Source organism: Eschrichtius robustus (assembly GCF_028021215.1).
Source record: "Eschrichtius robustus isolate mEscRob2 chromosome Y unlocalized genomic scaffold, mEscRob2.pri SUPER_Y_unloc_1, whole genome shotgun sequence".
In the NCBI taxonomy this organism is placed as follows: Eukaryota; Metazoa; Chordata; class Mammalia; order Artiodactyla; family Eschrichtiidae; genus Eschrichtius; species Eschrichtius robustus.
Genome location: NW_027175152.1, coordinates 5,279 through 29,778, shown reverse-complemented (window position 1 = coordinate 29,778; position 24,500 = coordinate 5,279). Strand labels below are relative to the sequence as shown.

The 24,500-nt window shown below is 44.4% G+C and overlaps 1 protein-coding gene across 1 annotated transcript; it reads left to right on the top strand.

Moving 5' to 3' along the window:
- Positions 1-3,506: 3,506 nt before the first annotated feature.
- On the top strand, positions 3,507-4,564 carry LOC137757652 (transcription elongation factor A N-terminal and central domain-containing protein-like). The gene is given in 2 exon segments (XM_068534267.1): positions 3,507-3,549; positions 3,552-4,564. Coding segments are annotated over 2 exon segments (1,056 nt in total).
- Positions 4,565-24,500: the final 19,936 nt, after the last annotated feature.

Sequence of the window (24,500 nt, the reverse complement as noted above, 5' to 3'; positions counted from 1 at the left end):
ATACGTATTTCCATAGAGAAAAGAATGAAAAACACATTTTCTAGCAAAGCAAATAACCATACACATAATTAAACACAGAATCAACAACACATTTTCTTACTTAGAAAAACTTAAACTATGACACAAGGTGATTATTTAGATCTTATTATTACAAAGAATTTAAATATACAAATTTGGTTGTGAAAGATCAGGCTAAGCCACTTAGGTAAAAGTCTATCTGTGATGTTATAGTTTCCAAGAAGTGCCATAGAAGTCAAACAGTTAAACACTTCTCTGTGCTTTTTTTTTTTTTTTTTTAATTCTCAAAATGTTATATAAAGTGGTTCATCAAATCACATAGACACATCAAATGTACTAGGGTGGTGGGAGGAGGGCTAAACTGACACATCCACATTTTATAGACTCAGAAATGAATGAGAAGACACAGTGGTACTATATTTAAAGCAAATATTGGCATATCTTGTACAAGAAAGGCATCTTACAATAATGATTCTGTTGATACATCACAATTTTTCAGTTTGTATTTCTAAAATGGGGGGAGGATCTATGATATAATGTCAAAAAACAGAGAACTGACATAAAAAGCCAAATATAAAGATACAAAAGACAACAGTAACACTCAACCATCCACAGATAAAAGGCCATCTGGACATAAGCCTGAAACCAGCAAGACGCCATCCACCGCAATTTCTCCGGTTTTGCCCTTGCCACGTTCTGCTTCAAAAATGATCTAATAATGGAGAGGGAATAAAAAATTACTTCAAGATATTTAAAGCAATGATAAAGTCCCACTATTTAATAGCTATTAAACTGGCAATTCTCGATAATTAGAAAATGCCACTTAAGATCCAGAATCAATGGCCCATTGAGTTATTGCTAACTGACTTTAAAAAAGAAATAGAGAAAAAAAAGACTGCCCAGGTGGTAAAAATGCAAGACCCAGAATCTTGGTCATCTGAGCTGTGCAGTGGGGAAAACCATTAGGAACCTCAGAGGTGTAGTCATGGGTACTTAACTGTTCATATTTGGGGATAGAGTTTGAGGGGAGATGGAACTGTTTTCGATGCAGCACTGGACTTCTGAAGAAATCGTGAGAGCTGATCTGAATGCAGAGCCACAGGTGAGGTGAGGTGGCTCCTTTGTGGTGTCCTGATTTCAGAGAGTGGTAGAAGTGGAATGATCCATTTACCATGACATTTTCCAGCGGACAAATATCTTAAATGTATAGTGTTTATCATGAAATTGTATTAGACTAATAACTTCTCTGATTAGGAAAGCAATACATACACATTAGAGGAAATTCAGAAAAGAGTAAAAGAACAAACAAAAATCACTTAAAATCTTGCCTTTCAGAAAATACCTCTGTCTGAAATTTTTTGTATCTATTTTTGGCCTTTTCTCGTCACATGTGATTTTTAAATAAAATTTGGATCGCACTCTAGATGTTGTTTTTCTTTTTCTTTTTATTTATTTTTAATTTAAAAAAAAATTTTTTTTTTTTTTGGCTGCCCCACCTGGCTTGTGGGATCTCAGTTCCCTGACCAGGGATTGAACCTGGGCCCTCAGCAGTGAGAGCACAGAGTCCTAATCACTGGATCGCCAGGGAATTCCCTAGATGCTGTTTTTTCATTTTTATTATTCAAAAAAAATTTTTTTTTACCACGCAGCATGCGGGATCCTAGTTCCCTAACCAGGGATCAAACCTGTGCTCCCTGCAGTGGAAGCACGGAGTCCCAACTGCTGGACCACCAAGGAAGTCCCTAGATGCTGGTTGTAAATAACAGCTTTGTTCAGATATAGTTACGTACTGTGCGGTTCACCTGCTTGAAGTGTACAATTCAGTGGTCTTTAGCGTAGTCACGGCTGTGCACCCATCACCACAGTCCACTTGAGAGAAGATTTTGCACCTCCCCCAAGAAAAACCCTGCACCCGTTAGTAGCCACTCACTCTTCATTCCACCCCACTGGTTCCCCCCTTCCTTCCATCCCAGCGCTACCACTAATTTACTTTCTGTCTCTATAGATTGGCCTATTCCAGATGTTTCATGTAAATGAAATCGTACAGTATGTGGTCTTCTGTGTCTTTAATTTAACATAGAGCTTTGAAGGCTCATCCATGTTGTAGTCTGTATCAGAGTTTCCTTTTATTGACAAATAACATCCCACTGTATGGATATACTATGTTTTGTTTATCCATTCCTCAGTTGATAGACATTTGAGTGGTTTCCACTTTTTGTCTGTTACGAACAATGCTGCTGTGAACATTTGTGTGCAAGTCTAACCATTTGGGACCTCATAGTTTCTTCTAAGTTTGCAGGAAGTTCTTACAAAAACAGCTTCCACATCTCTTATTTCCTTAAAGTAAATTTATAAAAGTAGAATTGCTGACTGCAAGGACCTTACGTTTTACAGCCCTTGTCAGATATGGTGTCTAGGAAGACTGCATTAACTCTCTCCGTAATCACTTCAGCGTTGTTAGCCTATGTGTGATCGGTGATCGTTTATTTAATATCACGTGCTATAAAATGAGAGTCCATGGAGTGTTGAAAAGACAGTATCCCTGCCATCAAGATGCTTATGTTCACGTTTAGACCAGATGGGCAGATACAGATCCAAGGATATTTGGTAGGCAAGGTTATGTGCATTATGTGGAGAGAAAAAGAGACTGGTTAGATAAAGTGAACATTCGCCTGCCCAGGATGAGATTCACACAGACATAACCATTAAGCAACTTTTTACACCTAAAAGTTAAAAAAAAAAAGTTAATGGAACAAAACTCTGGCCTAGGGACCTGTTAGTCCAAAGTCATAAATCCTCTGGACTACAGAGTTGGAACCTTGACCCCGTTGTTCAGGAGAGTCAGATGTCAGCACAGTGTGGCCTGTTGACTTTGCGGCCCATCTGACCTGGATCCAGCTGCCTCCCAACCTGTGCCACTTCATCGTTTCTTTAGATTCCTTGGGACTTCTAAACAGCATCCACTTTTGGCCCTGTTTCTCATGCTTTTATATTCAGAAAAGTACTACTTCAAGACTGTAACATCAGCAAGCAGTTCAGTGAAATAGCTGAACATGGGGGAGAATAGTCCAACCTCCTCAGCCTTCCCCCATTGACGCTGACACTGGCATGTTTTCATCCCCAACATAACCACCAAATTCCACAAAAAGCAGTTGACTAATCTTGATTTGGAAAGATCATTCATTTGTAAAATTAGAGGTGGGAAAGTTACAGCGGATCTTTCAGCATGCTTCTTTTAAGCAACTGTTAACGCAGAAGCTATTTACAGGGCCATATATTTTTTTTAACTACTGAGAATCAAACTTTTGAGGCTAAACCATACTACATGGCAGATTACATTTTCTAATCCATTGCACCCATTTTTATTACAAACTCTTTCTCTGCATAGGTAACCGGCACAGAGTGCTGTGCTCCTATCAGGAAGCTGCGCCTGGCAAACGCAAGTTTGAGAAAATGGAAACCTCTTTTTTCTTTGCAGCCGTAACAAGATGTCTGACAAGAAGCAGATAGCTGCCAGAGCTTCCCTTATTGAGCACTGATGTCTAAAAGGAATTTTGAGGATCTGGGCAACCACCTCACTGAGCTAGAAACTCTGCGTGTGACTCCGGAGCCTCTCCAGGAGACAGGTGTGGTCAGGGCTGTGTACAGAGTCCTCAAAAACTGCCCCACGGCGGCTTTGAAAAAGAAAGCCAAGTGTTTGCTGTCAGAATGGAAAGCTCTGTATAAGGATGCTCGCTGCAAGCCCCGGGGCAGCCCTAAACTATTTCCTCCAGGTGGAAATAAAGAAGAAAATCAAGGACTTTCTCCTGACCCAAATCAGGATGAGATACGGGGCAGCTCCAGCTGTCATTCTCTGCACGCATCCCAAGATGTTGCAGGAGCTGTTGAAAGGATCGTGCCAGAAAATAGCCCTGGTGGAGCGGAGCCTAAGGCAGCGCATCTCAGGGCCGGTGACCCTCAATCCCCCGACGAGAGAGCGAGTGAGCAGCCAGATCCTGCAGCGCCCGTGAGAGCCAGATGCACAGAGCTGCTGTATGAAGCTCTAACTAGTCCTTCCACAGAGCAACCCAGAGCCGATCTGTGGCACAACTTTGCACGAGAAATTGAAGAGCAAATTTTTACCCTTCACTCCAAGAACCTCAAAAAATATAAAACTTGCATCCGAAGCAAAGTTGCCAATCTGAAAACCCCCCACAAGTCTCACTTGCAGCAAAACTTGCTCTCTGGGACCATGTCTCCAAGGGAATTTGCCGAAATGACAGCCATGGAAATGGCCAGCCACGAACTGAAGCAGTTGAGAGCCTTCTACACGGAATCTGGCATACAGGAATATTACCTGCCCCAAGTGGTGGAGGGCACGCCGACCAAGAGAATAAAGTGCTGATGCTGCGAGAAATTCAATTGCCAGGTCACCATCATCGCCAGAGGGACACTCTTCCTTCCAGATTGGGTGCAGAATTCAAACCCAGATGAAGAAATGATGACCTATGTAATCTGCAATCAATGTGGGGAGCAGTGGTACCATAGCAAGTGGGAGTGCTTGTAATTGTAATAAATGTTCTCTTAACAGATAACTGGAGTGATCCCTTTTATTCATACCACCCTTTTATGCTTGTTTTTTTAAATCTTGTACACATTATTCTGTTTTTTTTAAATTGAGGTATAGTTAATTTATATATATATAAAATAACCTATAATGGAAACATATATGTATATTCTTTTTCAGATTCTTTTCCATTATAGGTTTTTACAAGATACTGAGTATAGTTTCCAGTGCTATACAATAAGTCCTTGTTGTTTATCTATTTTATATATAGTAGTGTGTTAGATACACTATTCTCAAAACTATCCTACAAAGAAGGAAAGAAGGTTGGTTGCTGAAGCTCACACCACTGTCACTAAAAGTTAATAGTTTGGGGAGAGGGTGGACGCCTGTTTGCATTGTGCTTAGTGGCTACTTAGTACTTTGCTGTACCCTGAGTATGCTTGGGAACAGCTTAGCATAACCTAGGAGCCCGTTAGAAATGCAGACTCTCCAGCCCCATGCTGCTGAATCTGCATCTGCATTTTGGCAGGAACCCCAGGTGATCCTGTTCAAGGTCATTAGAGAAGTGCTGCTTCTGCAGTAGACCTGTAGTTCCCAGCACTGGCTGCATATTAGCAGGATCTGGGGAGCTTTAAAAACCCACAGAGCTGAGGACCCACCCTGGGACAACTACATCTGGATCTGTGGGATGCAGCACAGGAATCAACATTTTGGTTTTAATTCCTAAAGTTATTTTAAGATGCGGAGTTGAGAATTACTCATCCATAGGCTCTCACTTGATCCTTTTGTCACCTTTAAAAAAAGAAAGTTATTCTATACACTTCACAGTTGAGGAAACATTCACAGAGGTGCCATGACTCGCCCCAGTGACAAATAATAAATAGTCAAACTTGAACTGTGGCCGGATTTTCTTCCTTCCAGTTCCCTGTCCGAGAACATTTCGGTATTGACTTCTAAGAAATACAGTCCTGGAGATGTGGAACTAAATGAATAGTGCCTTCAGGCGCTAACATTGGGGAAGAAGAGGTTTGTTATCGACCCCTCTCTTTTCGCTTCCACTTTACAGGTCTCCCTTGGACCCTGATACAGTCCTGGAGATGTGGAACTAAGTGAATCGTGTCTTCAAGCGCTAACATTGGGGAACAAGAGCTTTGTTATTTTCCGCTATCTTTTCTCTTCTCACATTACAGGTCTCCCGTGGACCCTGATACAGTCCTGGAGATGTGGAACTAAATGAATCGTGTCTTCAAGCGCATACATTGGGGAACAAGAGCTTTGTTATCTTCCGCTCTCTTTTCTCTTCTCACTTTACAGGTCTCCCGTGGACCCTGATACAGTCCTGGAGATGTGAAACTAAGTGAATCGTGTCTTCAAGCGCTAACATTGGGGAACAAGAGCTTTGTTAACTTCTGCTCTCTTTTCTCTTCTCACTTTACAGGTCTCCCGTGGACCCTGATACAGTCCCGGAGATGTGAAACTAAGTGAATCGTGTCTTCAAGCACTAACATTGGGGAACAAGAGCTTTGTTATCGTCCCCTCTCTTTTCTCTTCTCACTTTACAAGTCTCCCATGGACCCTGCTTCAATCCTGGAGAAGTGAAACTAAGTGAATTGTGTCTTCAAGCGCTAACATGGGGGAACAAGAGCTTTGTTATCGTCCCCTCTCTTTTCTCTTCTCACATTACAGGTCTCCCGTGGAACCTGATACAGTCCTGGAGTTGTGGAACTAAGTGAGTCGTGTCTTCAAGCGCTAACATTGGGGAACAAGAGCTTTGTTATTTTCCGCTCTCTTCTCTCTTCTCACTTTACAGGTCTCCCGTGGACCCTGATACAGTCCTGGAGATGTGGAACTAAATGAATAGTGTCTTCAACCGCTAACATTGGAGAACAAGAGCTTTGTTATCTTCCGCTCTCTTTACTCCTCTCACTTTACAGGTTTTCCGTGGACACTGATACAGTCCTGGAGATGTGGAAGTAAATGAATCGTGTCTTCAAGCGCTAACATTGGGGAACAAGAGCTTTGTTATCTTCCGCTCTCTCTTCTCTTCTCACTTTACAGGTCGCCCGTGGACCCTGATACAGTCCTGGAGATGTGGAACTAAGTGAATCGTGTCTTCATGTGCTAACATTGGGGAACAAGAGCTTTGTTATCGTCCCCTCTCTTTTCTCACATTACACGTCTCCCGTGGATCCTGATACAGTCCTGGAGATGTGGAACTAAATGAATAGTGCCTTCAAGCACTAACATTGGGGAACAAGAGCATTGTTTTCGTCCCCTCCCTTTTCTCACAATACAGGTCTCCCTTGGACCCTGATAAGGTCCTGGAGATGTTGAACTAAGTGAATCGTGTCTTCAAGCGCTAACAATGGGGAACAAGAGCTTTGTTATCGTCCCCTCTCTTTTCTCTTCTCACATTACAGGTCTCCCGTGGACCCTGATACAATCCAGGACATGTGGAACTAATTGAATCGTGTCTTCAAGCACTAACATCGGGGAACAAGAGCTTTGTTATCTTCCGCTCTCTTTTCTCTTCTCACTTTACAGGTCTCCCATGGAACCTGATACAGTCCTGGAGATGTGGTACTAAGTGAATCGTGTCTTCAAGCACTAACATTGGGGAACTAGAGCTTTGTAATCGTCGCCTCTCCTTTCTCTTCACATATTACAGGTCTCCGGTGGACCCTGATACAGTCCTGGAGATGTGGAACTAAGTGAATCGTGTCTTCATGTGCTAACATTGGGGAACAAGAGCTTTGTTATCGTCCCCTCTCTTTTCTCACATTACACGTCTCCCGTGGATCCTGATACAGTCCTGGAGATGTGGAACTAAATGAATAGTGCCTTCAAGCACTAACATTGGGGAACAAGAGCATTGTTTTCGTCCCCTCCCTTTTCTCACAATACAGGTCTCCCTTGGACCCTGATAAGGTCCTGGAGATGTTGAACTAAGTGAATCGTGTCTTCAAGTGCTAACAATGGGGAACAAGAGCTTTGTTATCGTCCCCTCTCTGTTCTCTTCTCACATTAGAGGTCTCCCGTGGATCCTGATACAGTCCTGGAGATGTGGAACTAAGTGAGTCGTGTCTTCAAGCGCTAACATTGGGGAACAAGAGCTTTGTTATTTTCCGCTCTCTTCTCTCTTCTCACTTTACAGGTCGCCCGTGGACCCTGATACAGTCCTGGAGATGTGGAACTAAATGAATAGTGCCTTCAAGCACTAACATTGGGGAACAAGAGCTCTGTTTTCGTCCCCTCTCTTTTCTCACATTACAGATCTCCCGTGTACCCTGATACAGTCCTGGAGATGTGGAACTAAATGAATAGTGCCTTCAAGCACTAACATTGGGGAACAAGAGCATTGTTATCTTCCACTCTGTTTTCTCTTCTCACTTTACAGATCTCCCGTGGACCCTGATATAGTCCTGTAGATGTGGAACTAAATGAATCGTGTCTTCAAGCGCTAACATTGGGGAACAAGAACTTTGTTATCTTCCGCTCTCTTTTCGCTTCTCACTTTACAGGTCTCCCGTGGACCCTGATACACTCCTGGAGATGTGGAAGTAAATGAATCGTGACTTCAAGCGATAACATTGGGGAACAAGAGCTTTGTTATCGTCCCTTCTCTTTTCTCTTCTCACGTTACAAGTCTCCCGTAGACCCTGATACAGTCCTGTAGATGTGGAACTAAGTGAATCGTGTCTTCAAGCCCTAACATTGGGGAACAAGAGCTTTGTTATCGTCCACTCTCTTTTCCCTTCTCACTTTACAGGTTTCCCGTGGACACTGATACAGTCCTAGAGATGTGGAAATAAATGAATAGTGCCTTGAAGCACGAACATTGGGGAACAAGAGCTTTGTTTTCGTCCCCTCTGTTTTCTCTTCTCACATTACAGGTCTCCTGTGGATACTGATACAGTCCTGGAGATGTGGAACTAACTGAATCGTGTCTTCAAGCGCCAACATTGGGGAACAAGAGCTTTCTTATCATCCCCTCTCTGCTCTCTTCTCACATTACAGGTCTCCCGTGCACCCTGATACAGTCCTGGAGATGTGGAACTAAGTGAATCGTGCCTTCAAGCGCTAACATTAGGGAACAGGAGCTTTGTTATCTTCCGCTCTCTTTCCTCTTCTCACTGTACAGGTCTCCCGTGGACCCTGATACAGTCCTGGAGATGTGGAAATAAATGAATCGTGTCTTCAAGCGCATACATTGGGGAACAAGAGCTTTGTTATCTTCCGCTCTCTTTTCTCTTCTCACTTTACAGGTCTCCCGTGGACCCTGATACAGTCCCGGAGATGTGAAACTAAGTGAATCGTGTCTTCAAGCGCTAACATTGGGGAACAAGAGCTTTGTTATCTTCTGCTCTCTTTTCTCTTCTCACTTTACAGGTCTCCCGTGGACCCTGATACAGTCCCGGAGATGTGAAACTAAGTGAATCGTGTCTTCAAGCACTAACATTGGGGAACAAGAGCTTTGTTATCGTCCCCTCTCTTTTCTCTTCTCACTTTACAAGTCTCCCATGGACCCTGCTTCAATCCTGGAGAAGTGAAACTAAGTGAATTGTGTCTTCAAGCGCTAACATGGGGGAACAAGAGCTTTTTTATCGTCCCCTCTCTTTTCTCTTCTCACATTACAGGTCTCCCGTGGAACCTGATACAGTCCTGGAGTTGTGGAACTAAGTGAGTCGTGTCTTCAAGCGCTAACATTGGGGAACAAGAGCTTTGTTATCTTCCGCTCTCTTTTCTCCTCTCACTTTACAGGTTTTCCGTGGACACTGTTACAGTCCTGGAGATGTGGAAGTAAATGAATCGTGTCTTCAAGCGCTAACATTGGGGAACAAGAGCTTTGTTATCTTCCGCTCTCTCTTCTCTTCTCACTTTACAGGTCGCCCGTGGACCCTGATACAGTCCTGGAGATGTGGAACTAAGTGAATCGTGTCTTCATGTGCTAACATTGGGGAACAAGAGCGTTGTTATCGTCCCCTCTCTTTTCTCACATTACACGTCTCCCGTGGATCCTGATACAGTCCTGGAGATGTGGAACTAAATGAATAGTGCCTTCAAGCACTAACATTGGGGAACAAGAGCATTGTTTTCGTCCCCTCCCTTTTCTCACAATACAGGTCTCCCTTGGACCCTGATAAGGTCCTGGAGATGTTGAACTAAGTGAATCGTGTCTTCAAGTGCTAACAATGGGGAACAAGAGCTTTGTTATCGTCCCCTCTCTGTTCTCTTCTCACATTAGAGGTCTCCCGTGGATCCTGATACAGTCCTGGAGATGTGGAACTAAATGAATAGTGCCTTCAGGCGCTAACATTGGGGAAGAAGAGGTTTGTTATCGACCCCTCTCTTTTCGCTTCCACTTTACAGGTCTCCCTTGGACCCTGATACAGTCCTGGAGATGTGGAACTAAGTGAATCGTGTCTTCAAGCGCTAACATTGGGGAACAAGAGCTTTGTTATTTTCCGCTATCTTTTCTCTTCTCACTTTACAGGTCTCCCGTGGACCCTGATACAGTCGTGGAGATGTGGAACTAAATGAATCGTGTCTTCAAGCGCATACATTGGGGAACAAGAGCTTTGTTATCTTCCGCTCTCTTTTCTCTTCTCACTTTACAGGTCTCCCGTGGACCCTGATACAGTCCTGGAGATGTGAACCTAAGTGAATCGTTTCTTCAAGCGCTAATATTGGGGAACAAGAGCTTTGTTATCTTCCGCTCTCTTTTCTCTTCTCACTTTACAAGTCTCCCGTAGACCCTGATACAGTCCTGTAGATGTGGAACTAAGTGAATCGTGTCTTCAAGCCCTAACATTGGGGAACAAGAGCTTTGTTATCGTCCACTCTCTTTTCCCTTCTCACTTTACAGGTTTCCCGTGGACACTGATACAGTCCTAGAGATGTGGAAATAAATGAATAGTGCCTTGAAGCACGAACATTGCGGAACAAGAGCTTTGTTTTCGTCCCCTCTGTTTTCTCTTCTCACATTACAGGTCTCCTGTGGATACTGATACAGTCCTGGAGATGTGGAACTAACTGAATCGTGTCTTCAAGCGCCAACATTGGGGAACAAGAGCTTTCTTATCATCCCCTCTCTGCTCTCTTCTCACATTACAGGTCTCCCGTGCACCCTGATACAGTCCTGGAGATGTGGAGCTAAGTGAATCGTGCCTTCAAGCGCTAACATTAGGGAACAGGAGCTTTGTTATCTTCCGCTCTCTTTCCTCTTCTCACTGTACAGGTCTCCCGTGGACCCTGATACAGTCCTGGAGATGTGGAAATAAATGAATCGTGTCTTCAAGCGCATACATTGGGGAACAAGAGCTTTGTTATCTTCCGCTCTCTTTTCTCTTCTCACTTTACAGGTCTCCCGTGGACCCTGATACAGTCCTGGAGATGTGAAACTAAGTGAATCGTGTCTTCAAGCGCTAACATTGGGGAACAAGAGCTTTGTTATCTTCTGCTCTCTTTTCTCTTCTCACTTTACAGGTCTCCCGTGGACCCTGATACAGTCCCGGAGATGTGAAACTAAGTGAATCGTGTCTTCAAGCACTAACATTGGGGAACAAGAGCTTTGTTATCGTCCGCTCTCTTTTCTCTTCTCACTTTACAAGTCTCCCATGGACCCTGCTTCAATCCTGGAGAAGTGAAACTAAGTGAATTGTGTCTTCAAGCGCTAACATGGGGGAACAAGAGCTTTTTTATCGTCCCCTCTCTTTTCTCTTCTCACATTACAGGTCTCCCGTGGAACCTGATACAGTCCTGGAGTTGTGGAACTAAGTGAGTCGTGTCTTCATGTGCTAACATTGGGGAACAAGAGCGTTGTTATCGTCCCCTCTCTTTTCTCCTCTCACTTTACAGGTTTTCCGTGGACACTGTTACAGTCCTGGAGATGTGGAAGTAAATGAATCGTGTCTTCAAGCGCTAACATTGGGGAACAAGAGCTTTGTTATCTTCCGCTCTCTCTTCTCTTCTCACTTTACAGGTCGCCCGTGGACCCTGATACAGTCCTGGAGATGTGGAACTAAGTGAATCGTGTCTTCATGTGCTAACATTGGGGAACAAGAGCGTTGTTATCGTCCCCTCTCTTTTCTCACATTACACGTCTCCCGTGGATCCTGATACAGTCCTGGAGATGTGGAACTAAATGAATAGTGCCTTCAAGCACTAACATTGGGGAACAAGAGCATTGTTTTCGTCCCCTCCCTTTTCTCACAATACAGGTCTCCCTTGGACCCTGATAAGGTCCTGGAGATGTTGAACTAAGTGAATCGTGTCTTCAAGTGCTAACAATGGGGAACAAGAGCTTTGTTATCGTCCCCTCTCTGTTCTCTTCTCACATTAGAGGTCTCCCGTGGATCCTGATACAGTCCTGGAGATGTGGAACTAAGTGAGTCGTGTCTTCAAGCGCTAACATTGGGGAACAAGAGCTTTGTTATTTTCCGCTCTCTTCCCTCTTCTCACTTTACAGGTCGCCCGTGGACCCTGATACAGTCCTGGAGATGTGGAACTAAATGAATAGTGCCTTCAAGCACTAACATTGGGGAACAAGAGCTCTGTTTTCGTCCCCTCTCTTTTCTCACATTACAGATCTCCCGTGTACCCTGATACAGTCCTGGAGATGTGGAACTAAATGAATAGTGCCTTCAAGCACTAACATTGGGGAACAAGAGCATTGTTATCTTCCACTCTGTTTTCTCTTCTCACTTTACAGATCTCCCGTGGACCCTGATATAGTCCTGTAGATGTGGAACTAAATGAATCGTGTCTTCAAGCGCTAACATTGGGGAACAAGAACTTTGTTATCTTCCGCTCTCTTTTCGCTTCTCACTTTACAGGTCTCCCGTGGACCCTGATACACTCCTGGAGATGTGGAAGTAAATGAATCGTGACTTCAAGCGATAACATTGGGGAACAAGAGCTTTGTTATCGTCCCTTCTCTTTTCTCTTCTCACTTTACAAGTCTCCCGTAGACCCTGATACAGTCCTGGAGATGTGGAGCTAAGTGAATCGTGTCTTCAAGCACTAACATTAGGAAACAAGAACTTTGTTATCGTCCCCTCTCTTTTCTCTTCTCACATTGCAGGTCTCCTGTGGACCCTGATACAGTCCAGGAGATGTGGAACTAAGTGAATCGTGTCTTCAAGCGCTAACATTGGGGAGCAATTGCTTTGTTATCTTCCGCTCTCTTTTCTCTTCTCACTTTACAGGTCTCCCGTGGACCCTGATACAGTCCTGGAGATGTGGAAATAAATGAATCCTGTCTTGAAGCGCTAACATTGGGGAACAAGAGCTTTGTTATCTTCCGCTCTCTTTTCTCTTCTCACTTTACAGGTCTCCCATGGACCCTGATACAGTCCTGGAGATGTTGAACTAAGTGAATCGTGTCTTCAAGTGCTAACATTGTGAAACAGGAACTTTGTTATCGTCCCCTCTCTTTTCTCACATTACACGTCTCCCGTGGATCCTGATACAGTCCTGGAGATGTGGAACTAAGTGAATCGTGTCTTCAAGCACTAACGTTAGGAAACAAGAACTTTGTTATCTTCCGGTCTCTTTTCTCTTCTCACTTTACAGGTTTCCCGTGAACACTGATACAGTTCTGGAGATGTGGAACTAATGATTCTTGTCTTCTATCGCTAACATTGGGGAAAAAGAGCTTTGTTATCTTCCGCTATCTTTTCTCTTGTCACTTTACAGGTATCCCGTGGACCCGAATACAGTCCTGGAGATGTGGAGCTAAATGAATCCTGTCTTCAAGCGCTAACATTGGGGAACATGTGTCTGTTATCTTCTGCTCTCTTTTCTCTTCTCATTTTACAGGTCTCCCTTGGACCCTGATACAGTCCTGGAGAAGTGGAACTAAGTGAATCGTGTCTTCAAGTGCTAACATTGGGGAACAAGAGCTTTGATATCTTCCGCGCTCTCTTTTCTCTTCTCACTTTACAGGTCTCCCGTGGACCCTGATACAGTCCTGGAAATGTGGAACTAAGTGAATCGTGTCTTCAAGCACTAAAATTGGAGAACAAGAGCTTTGTTATCGTCGCCTCTCTTTTCTCTTCTCACATTACTGGTCTGCCGTGGACCCTAATACAGTCCTGGAGATGTGGGACTAAGTGAATCGTATCTTCAAGCGCTAACATTGGGGAACACGAGCTTTGTTATTTTCTGCTCTCTTTTCTCTTCTCACTTTACAGGTGTCCATTAGACCCTGATACAGTCCTGGATATGTGGAACTAAGTGAATCGTGTCTTCAGGCGCTAACATTGGGAACAAGAGCTTTGTTATCGTCCCCTCTCTTTTTTCTTCTCACATTACAACTTTCCCGTGGACCCTGATACAGTCCTGGAGATGTGGAACTAAATAAATAGTGCCTTCAAGCACTAATATTGGGGAACAAGAGCTTTGTTTTCGTCCCCTCTCTTTTCTCTTCTCACATTACAGGTTTCCCGTGGACCCTGATACACTCCTGGAGATGTGGAACTAAGTGAATCGTGTCTTCAAGCGCTAACATTTGGGAACAAGAGCTTTGTTATCTTCCGCTCTCTTTTCTCTTCTCAGTTTACAGGTCTCCCGTGGACCCTGATACAGCCCTGGAGATGTGGAACTAAGTGAATCGTGTCTTCAAGTGCTAACATTGGGGAACTAGAGCTTTGTTTTCGTCCCCTCTCTTTTCTCACATTACAGGTCTCCCGTGGACCCTGATGCAGTCCTGGAGATGTGGAACTATGTGAATCATGTCTTCAAGCGCTAACATAGGGGAACAAGACCTTTGTTATATTCCACTCTCTTTTCTCTTCTCACTTTATAGGTCTCCCGTGGACCCTGATACAGTCCTGGAGGTGTAGAACTAAGTGAATCTTGTCTTCAAGCACAAACATTGCGGAACAAGACCTTTGTTATTTTCCCCTCTCTTTTCTCTTCTCACTTTACAGGTCTCCAGTGGACCCAGATACAGTCCTGGGGATGTGGAACTAAATGAATCTGGTTTTCAAGCACTAACATTGGGGAGCAAAAGCTGTGTTATTTTCCGCTCTCTTTTCTGTTCTCACTTTACAGGTCTCCCGTGGACCCTGATACAGTCCTGGAGATGTGGAACTAAGTGAATCGTGTCTTCAAGCGCTAACATTGGGGTACAAGAGCTTTGTTATCTTCCACTCTCTTTTGTCTTCTCACTTTACAAGTCTCCCGTGGACCCTGATACAGTACTGAAAATGTGGAACTAATGCATCGTGTCTTCAAGCGCTAACATTGGGGAAAAGAGCTTTGTTCTCGTCCCCTCGCTTTTCTCTTCTCACATTACAGGTTTCCCGTGGACCCTGATACAGTCCTGGAGATGTGGAACTAAATGACTAGTGCCTTCAAACACTAACATTGGGGAACAAGAGCTTTGTTTTCGTCCCCTCTCTTTTCTCTTCTCACATTACAGGTTTCCTGTGTACCCTAATACTATCCTGGAGATGTGGAACTAAGTGAATCGTGTCTTCAAGTGCTAACATTGGGGAACAAGAGCTTTGTTATCGTCCCCTCTCTGCTCTCTTCTCACATTACAGGTCTCCCGTGGACCCTGATACCGTCCTAGAGATGTGGAACTAAGTGAATCATGTCTTCAAGCGCTAACATTGGGGAACAAGAGCTTTGTTATCTTCCGCTCTCTTTTCTCTTCTCACTTTACACGTCTCCCGTGGACCCTGATACAGTCCTGGACATGTAGAACTAAGTGATTCGTATCTTCAAGCGCAAACATTGGGGAACAAGAGCTTTGTTATCTTCCACTCTCTTTTCTCTTCTCAATTTACCGGTCTCCCGTGGACCCGGATACAGTCCTGGAAATGTGGAACTAAGTGATTCGTGTCTTCAGGCAGAAACATTGGGGAACAAAAGCTTTGTTATCTTCCGCTCTCTTTTCTCTTCTCACTTTACAGGTCTCCCGTGGACCCTGATACAGTCCTGGAGATGTGGAATTAAATGAATCGTGTCTTCAAGCACTACCATTGGGGATCAAGAGCTTTGTTATCCTCCACTCTATTTTCTCTTCTCACTTTACAGCTCTCCCGTGGACCCTTATACAGTCCTGGAGATGTGGAACTAAATGAATAATGCCTTCAAGCAGTAACATTGGGAAAAAAGAGCTTTGTTTTCGTCCCCTCTCTTTTCTCAAATTACATGTCTCCCGTGAACCCTGATACAGTCCTCGAGATGTGGAAATAAGTGAATCGTGTCTTCAAGTGCTAACATTATGCAACAAGCGCTTTGTTTTCGTCCCCTCTCTATTCTCACATTACAGGTCTCCCGTGTACCCTGATACAGTCCTGGAGATGTGGAAATTAATGAATCGTCTCTTCAAGCACTAATATTGGGGAACAAGAGCTTTGTTATCTTCCGCTCTCTTTTCTCGTCTCACTTTATAGGTCTCCCATGGACCCTGATACGCTCCTGGAGATGTGGAACTAACTGAATCGTGTCTTCAAGCGCCAACATTGGGGAACAAGAGCTTTCTTATCATCCCCTCTCTGCTCTCTTCTCACATTACAGGTCTCCCGTGCACCCTGATACAGTCCTGGAGATGTGGAACTAAGTGAATCGTGCCTTTAAGCGCTAACATTAGGGAACAGGAGCTTTGTTATCTTCCGCTCTCTTTCCTCTTCTCACTGTACAGGTCTCCCGTGGACCCTGATACAGTCCTGGAGATGTGGAAATAAATGAATCGTGTCTTCAAGCGCATACATTGGGGAACAAGAGCTTTGTTATCTTCCGCTCTCTTTTCTCTTCTCACTTTACAGGTCTCCCGTGGACCCTGATACAGTCCTGGAGATGTGAAACTAAGTGAATCGTGTCTTCAAGCGCTAACATTGGGGAACAAGAGCTTTGTTATTGTCGCCTCTCTTTTCTCTTCTCACATTACAGGTCTCCCTTGGACCCTGATACAGTCCTGGAGATGAGGAACTATGTGAATCATGGCTTCAAGCGTTAACATTGGGGAACAAGAGCTTTGTTATCTTCCACTCTCTTTTCTCTTCTCACTTTACAGGTCTCACGTGGACCCTGATACCATCCTTGAGATGTGGAACTAACTGAATCATGTCTTTAAGCAGTAACATTGGGGAACAAGAGCTTTGTTATTGTCGCCTCTCTTTTCTCTTCTCACATTACAGGTCTCCCGTAGACCCTGATACAGTCCTGGAGATGTGGAACTAAGTGAATCGTGTCTTCAAGCTCTAACATTGGTGAACAAGAGCTTTGTTTTCGTCCCCTGGCTTTTCACACATTACAGGGCTCCCGTGGACCCTGATACAATCCTGGAGATGTGGAGCTAAGAGAATCATGTCTTCAAGCGCTAACATTGGGGAAAAAGAGCTTTGTTATTTTCCGCTCTCTTTTCTCTTCTCACGTTACAGGTCTCCAGTGGACCCTGCTACAGTCCTGGAGATGTGGAACTAAGTGAATCGTATCTTCAAGCGCTAACTCTGGGGAACAAGAGCTTTGTTATTTTCTGCTCTCTTTTCTCTTCTCACTTTACAGGTCTCCCGTGGACCCTGATACAGTCCTGGAAATGTGGAGCTAAGTGAATCATGTCTTCAAGTGCTAACATTGGGGAAAAAGAGCTTTGTTATCTTCCGCTCTCTTTTCTCTTCTCACTTTACAGGTCTCCCGTTGATCCGGATACAGTCCTGGAGATGTAGAACTAAGTGAATCGTGTCTTCAAGCGTTAACACTGGGGAAAAAGAGCTTTGTTATTTTCCGCTCTCTTTTCTCTTCTCACTTTACAGGTCTCCCGTGGACGCTGATACAGTCCTGGAGATGTGGAATTAAGTGAATCGTGTCTTCAAGCGCTAACATTGGGGAACAAGAGCTTTGTTATCTTCCACTCTCTTTTCTCGTCTCACTTTACAGGTCTCCAGTGGACCCTGATACTGTCCTGGAGATGTGGAACTAAGTGAATCGTGTCTTCAAGCGATACCATTGGGGATCAAGAGCTTTGTTATCGTCCCCTCTCTTTTCTCTTCTCACATTACAGGTCTCCCGTGGACCCTGATACAATCCAGGAGATGTGGAACTAATTGAATCGTGTCTTCAAGCACTAACATCGGGGAACAAGACCTTTGTTTTCTTCCGCTCTCTTTTCTCTTCTCACTCTACAGGTCTCCCGTGGAACCTGATACAGTCCTGGAGATGTGGTACTAAGTGAATCGTGTCTTCAAGCACTAACATTGGGGAACTACAGCTTTGTAAACGTCGCCTCTCCTTTCTCTTCTCATATTACAGGTCTCCCGTGGACCCTTATACAGTCCTGGAGATGTGGAATTAAATGAATCGTGTCTTCAAGCGCTAACATTAGGGAACAAGAGCTTTCTTTTCGTCCCCTCTCTTTTCTCACATCACAGGTCTCCCGTGGACCCTGATACAGTCCTGGAGATGTGGAACTAAGTGAATCGTGTCTTCAAGCGCTAACCTTATGGAACAAGAGCTTAGTTATCTTCCACTCTCTTTTCTCTTCTCACTTTACCAGTCTCCCGTGGACCCTGATACAATCCTTGAGATGTGGAACTAACTGAATCGTGTCTTTAAGCAGTAATATTGGTGAACAAGAGTTTTGTTATCGTCGCCTCTCTTTTCTCTTCTCACATTAGAGGTCTCCCGTGGACCCTGCTACAGTCCTGGAGATGTGGAATTAAGTGAATCGTATCTTCAAGCGCTAACTTTGGGGAACAAGAGCTTTGTTATTTTCCGCTCTCTTTTCTCTTCTCAATTTACAGGTCTCCCGTGGACCCTGATACAGTACTGGAGATGTGGAATTAAATGAATCGTGTCTTCAAGCTCTAACATTGGGGAACAAGAGCTTTGTTTTCGTCCCCTCGCTTTTCACACATTACAGGGCTCCCGTGGACCCTGATACAGTCCTGGAGATGTGGAGCTAAGTGAATCATGTCTTCAAACGCTAACATTGGGGAAAAAGAGCTTTGTTATCTTCCGCTCTCTTTTCTCTTCTCACTTTAAAGGTCTCCCGTTGATCCGGATACAGTCCTGGAGACGTAGAACTATGAATCGTGTCTTCAAGCGCTAACATTGGGGAAGAAGAGCTTTGTTATTTTCCGCTCTCTTTTCTCTTCTCACTTTACAGGTCTCCCGTGGACCCTGATACAGTCCTGGAGATGTGGAATTAAATGAATCGTGTCCTCAAGCGCTAATATTCGGGAACAAGAGCTTTGTAACCTTCCGCTCTCTTTTCTCGTCTCACTTTACAGGTCTCCAGTTGACCCTGATAGTGTCCTGGAGATGTGGAACTAAGTGAATCGTATCTTCAAGCGCTACCATTGGGGATCAAGAGCTTTGTTATCGTCCACTCTCTTTTCTTTCTCACATTACACTTCGCCCGTGGACCCTTATACAGTCCTGGAAATGTGGAACTAAATGAATAGTGCCTTCAAGCACTATCATTGGGAAACAAGACCTTTCTTTTCGTCCCCTCTCTCTTCTCACTTTACAGGTCTCCCGTGGACCCTGATTCAGTCCTCGAGATGTGTAACTAAGTGAATCGTGTCTTCAAGTGTTAACATTGGGGAACAAGAGCTTTGTTATCGTTGCCTCTCTTTCCTCTTCTCACATTACAGGTCTCCCGTGGACCCTTATACAGTCCTGGAGATGTGGAGCTAAGTGAATCGGGTCTTCAAGAGCTAACATTGGGGAACAAAGCTTTGTTATTTTCCGCTCTCTTTTCTCTTCTCACTTTACAGTTCTCCCGTGGACCCTGATACAGTCCTGGAGATGTGGAAATAAGTGAATCGTGTCTTCAAGCGCTAATATTGGGGAACAAGAGCTTTGTTATCTTCTCCTCTCTTTTCTCTTCTCAGTCTACAGGTCTCCCGTGGACCCTGATACAGTCCTGGAACTGTGGAATTAAATCAATTGTATCTTCAAGCGGTAACATTGGGGAACAAGAGCTTTGTTATCTTCCGCTCTCTTTTGTCGTCTCACTTTACAGGTCTCCCGTGGACTCTGATACAGTCCTGTAGATGTGGAACTAAGTGAATCGTTTCATCAAGCACTAACATTGGGCAAGAAGCGCTTTGTTTTCGTCCCCTCTCTTTTCTCACATTACAGGTCTCCCGAGTACCCTGATACAGTCCTGGAGATGTGGAAATTAATGAATCGTCTCTTCAAGCACTAACATTGGGGAACAAGAGCTTTGTTATCTTTCGCTCTCTTTTCTCGTCTCACTTTATAGGTCTCCCATGGACCCTGATAAAGTCCTGGAGATGTGCAACTAAATGAATTGTGTCTTCAAGCACTAACATTGGGGAGAAGAGCTTTGTTATCTTCCGATCTCTTTTCTCTTCTCACTTAACATGTCTCCCCTGGACCCTGATACAGTCCTGGAGATATGGAACTTAATGAATCGTGTCTTGAAGCGCTAACATTGGAGAACTAGAGCTTTGTCATCTTCCGCTCTCTTTTCTCTTCTCACTTTGCAGGTCTCCCGTGGACCCTGATACACTCCTGAGATTTGGAACTAAGTGAATCTTGTCTTCAAGCACTAACATTGGGGAACAAGAGCTTTGTTATTGTCGCCTCTCTTTTCTCTTCTCACATTACAGGTCTCCCGTAGACCCTGATACAGTCCTGGAGATGAGGAACTATGTGAATCATGTCTTCAAGCGTTAACATTGGGGAACAAGAGCTTTGTTATCTTCCGCTCTCCTTTCTCGTCTCACTTTACAGGTCTCCAGGGGACCCTGATACTGTCCTGGAGATGTGGAACTAAGTGAATCGTGTCTTAAAGCGATACCATTGGGGATCAAGAGCTTTGTTATCGTCCACTCCCTTTTCTCTTCTCACCTTACACCTCTACCGTGGACCCTTATACAGTCCTGGAGATGTGGAACTAAATGAATAGTGCCTTCAAGCACTAACATTGGGAAAGAAGACCTTTGTTTTCGTCCCCTCTCTGTTCTCACATTACAGGTCTCCCGTGGACCCTGATACAGTCCTCGAGATGTGGAACTAAGTGAATCGTGTCTTAAAGCGATACCATTGGGGATCAAGAGCTTTGTTATCGTCCACTCCCTTTTCTCTTCTCACCTTACACCTCTACCGTGGACCCTTATACAGTCCTGGAGATGTGGAACTAAATGAATAGTGCCTTCAAGCACTAACATTGGGAAAGAAGACCTTTGTTTTCGTCCCCTCTCTGTTCTCACATTACAGGTCTCCCGTGGACCCTGATACAGTCCTCGAGATGTGGAACTAAGTGAATCGTGTCTTCAAGCGCTAACATTGGGGAACAAGAGCTGTGTTATCGTCCCCTCTCTTTTCTCTTCTCACATTACAGGTCTCCCGTGGACCCTGATACAATCCAGGACATGTGGAACTAATTGAATCGTGTCTTCAAGCACTAACATCGGGGAACAAGAGCTTTGTTATCTTCCGCTCTCTTTACTCTTCTCACTTTACAGGTCTCCCGTGGAACCTGATACAGCCCTGGAGATGTGCTACTAAGTGAATCGTGTCTTCAAGCACTAACATTGGGGAACTAGAGCTTTGTAATCGTCGCCTCTCCTTTCTCTTCTCATATTACAGGTCTCCCGTGGACCCTTATACAGTCCTGGAGATGTGGAACTAACTGAATCATGTCGTCAAGCGCTAACATTGGGAAACAAGAGCTTTGTTTTCGTCCCCTCTCTTTTCTCACTTTACAGGTCTCCCGTGGACCCTGATACAGTCCCGGAGATGTGGAAATTAATGAATCGTGTCTTCAAGCACTAACAATGGGGAACAAGAGCTTTGTTATGTTCCACTCTCTTTTCTCTTCCCACTTTACAGGTCTCCCGCGGACCCTGATACAGTCCTGGAGATGTGGTACTAAGTGAATCGTGTCTTCAAGCGCTAACATTGGGGAACAAGAGCTTTGTTATCATTGCCTCTCTTTTCTCTTCTCACATTACAGGTCTCCTGTGGACCCTGATACAATCCTGGCGATGTGGAACTAAGGGAATCTTGCATTCAAGCGCTAACATTGGGGAAAATGAGCTTTGTTATTTTCTGCTCTCTTTTCTCTTCTCATTATACAGGTCTCCCATGGACTCTGATACATTCCTGCATATATGGACCTAAGTGAATCGTGCCTTCAAGCGCTAACATTGGGGAAAAAGAGCTTTGTTTTCGTCCCCTCTCTTTTCTCACATTACCGGTCTCCCGTCGACCCTGATACAGTCCTGGAGATGTGGAACTAAGAGAATCGTGTCTTCAGGCACTAACATTGGGGAACAAGAGCTTTGTTATCTTCCGCTCTCTTTTCTCTTCTCACTTTACAGGTCTCCCGTGGACCCTGATACAGTCCTGGAGATGTGGAACGAAGTGAATCGTGTCTTCAATCGCTAACATTGGGGAACAAGAGCTTTCTTATTTTCTGCTCTCTTCTCTCTTCTCACTTTACAGGTCTCCCGTGGACCCTGATACAGTCCTGGAGTTGTGGAACTAACTGAATCGTGTCTTCAAACGCTAACATTGGGGAACAAGAGCTTTGTTTTCGTCCCCTCTCTTTTCTCACATTACAGGTCTCCCGTGGACCCTGATACAGTCCTGGAAATGTGGAACTTAATGAATCGTGTCTTCAAGCGCTAACAATGGGGAACAAGAGCTTTGTTATCTTCCGCTCTCTTTCCACTTCTCACTTTACAGGTCTCACGTGGACCCTGATACAGTCCTGGAGATGTGGTACTAAGTGAATCGTGTCTTCAAGCACTAACATTGGGGAAAAAGAGCTTTGTTATCGTCCCCTCTCTTTTCTCTTCTCACATTACAGGTTTCCCGTGGACACTGATATTGTCGTGGAGATGTGGAACTAAGTGAATCGTGTCTTCAAGCGCTAACATTGGGGAACAAGAGCTTTGTTATCGTCCCCTCTCTGCTCTCTTCTCACATTACAGGTGTCCCGTAGATCCTGATACAGTCCTGGAGATGTTGAACTAAATGAATCGTCTCTTAAAGCGCAAATATTGGGGAACAAGAGATTTGTTATCTTCCTCTCTCTTTTCTCTTCTCACTTTACAGGCCTCCCGTGGACCCTGATACAGTCCTGGCGATGTGGAACTAAGTGAATCGTGTCTTCAAGCGCTAACATTGGGGGAAAAGAGCTTTGTTATTTTCCCCTCTCTTTTCTCTTGTCACTTTACAGGTCACCAGTGGGCCCTGATACAGTCCAGGAGATGTGGAACTAAATGAATCGTGTCTTAAAGCACTAACGTAGGGGAACAAGAGCTGTGTTATTTTCCTCTCTCTTTTTTCTTCTCACATTAGAGGTCTCCCGTGGACTGAAATACAGTCCTGGAGATGTGGAACTAAGAGAATCGTGTCTTCAAGCGCTAACATTGGGGAACAAGAGCTTTGTTATTTTCGCCTCTCTTTTCTCTTCTCACTTTACAGGTCTCCAGTGGACCCTGATACAGTCCTGGGCATGAGGAACTAAATGAATCGTGTCTTTAAGCACTAATAATTGGGAACAAGAGCTGTGTTATTTTCCGCTCTCTTTTCTCTTCTCAGTTTACAGGTCTCCCGTGGACCCTGATACAGTCCTGGAGTTGTGGAACTAAGTGAATCGTGTCTTCAAACGCTAACATTGGGGACCAAGAGCTTTGTTTTCGTCCCATCTCTTTTCTCACATTACAGGTCTCCCGTGGACCCTGATACAGTCCCGGAGATGTGGAAATTAATGAATCGTGTCTTCAAGCGCTAACAATGGGGAACAAGAGCTTTGGTATGTTCCACTCTCTTTTGCCTTCCCACTTTACAGGTCTCCCGCGGACCCTAATACAGTCCTGGAGATGTGGTACTAAGTGAATCGTGTCTTTAAGCAGTAACATTGGGGAACATGAGCTTTGTTATCATTGCCTCTCTTTCCTCTTCTCACATTACAGGTCTCTCGTGGACCCTGATACAGTCCTGGCGATGTGGAACTAAGGGAATCTTGCATTCAAGCGCTAACATTGGGGAAAATGAGCTTTGTTATTTTCTGCTCTCTTTTCTCTTCTCATTATACAGGTCTCCCATGGACTCTGATACATTCCTGCTGATATGGAACTAAGTGAATCGTGCCTTCAAGCGCTAACATTGGGGAACAAGAGCTTTGTTTTCGTCCCCTCTCTTTTCTCACATTACAGGTCTCCCGTGGACCCTGATACAGTCCTGGAGATGTGGAACTTAATGAATCGTGTCTTCAAGCGCTAACATTGGGGAACAAGAGCTTTGTTATCGTCCACTCTCTTTTCTCTTCTCACATTACACCTCTACCGTGGACCCTTATACAGTCCTGGAGATGTGGAACTACATGAATAGTGCCTTCAAGCAATAACATTGGGAAACAAGACCTTTGTTTTCGTCCCCTCTCTCTTCTCACATTACAGGTCTCCCGTGGACACTGATACAGTCCTCGACATGTGGAACTAAGTGAATCGTGTCTTCAAGCGCTAACATTGGGGTACAAGAGCTTTGTTATCGTCCCCTCTCTTTTCTCTTCTCACATTACAGGTCTCCCGTGGACCCTGATACAATCCAGGACATGTGGAACTAATTGAATCGTGTCTTCAAGCACTAACATCGGGGAACAAGAGCTTTGTTATCTTCCGCTCTCTTTTCTCTTCTCACTTTACAGGTCTCCCATGGAACCTGATACAGTCCTGGAGATGTGGTACTAAGTGAATCGTGTCTTCAAGCACTAACATTGGGGAACTAGAGCTTTGTAATCGTCGCCTCTCCTTTCTCTTCACATATTACAGGTCTCCGGTGGACCCTGATACAGTCCTGGAGATGTGGAACTAAGTGAATCGTGTCTTCATGTGCTAACATTGGGGAACAAGAGCTTTGTTATCGTCCCCTCTCTTTTCTCACATTACACGTCTCCCGTGGATCCTGATACAGTCCTGGAGATGTGGAACTAAATGAA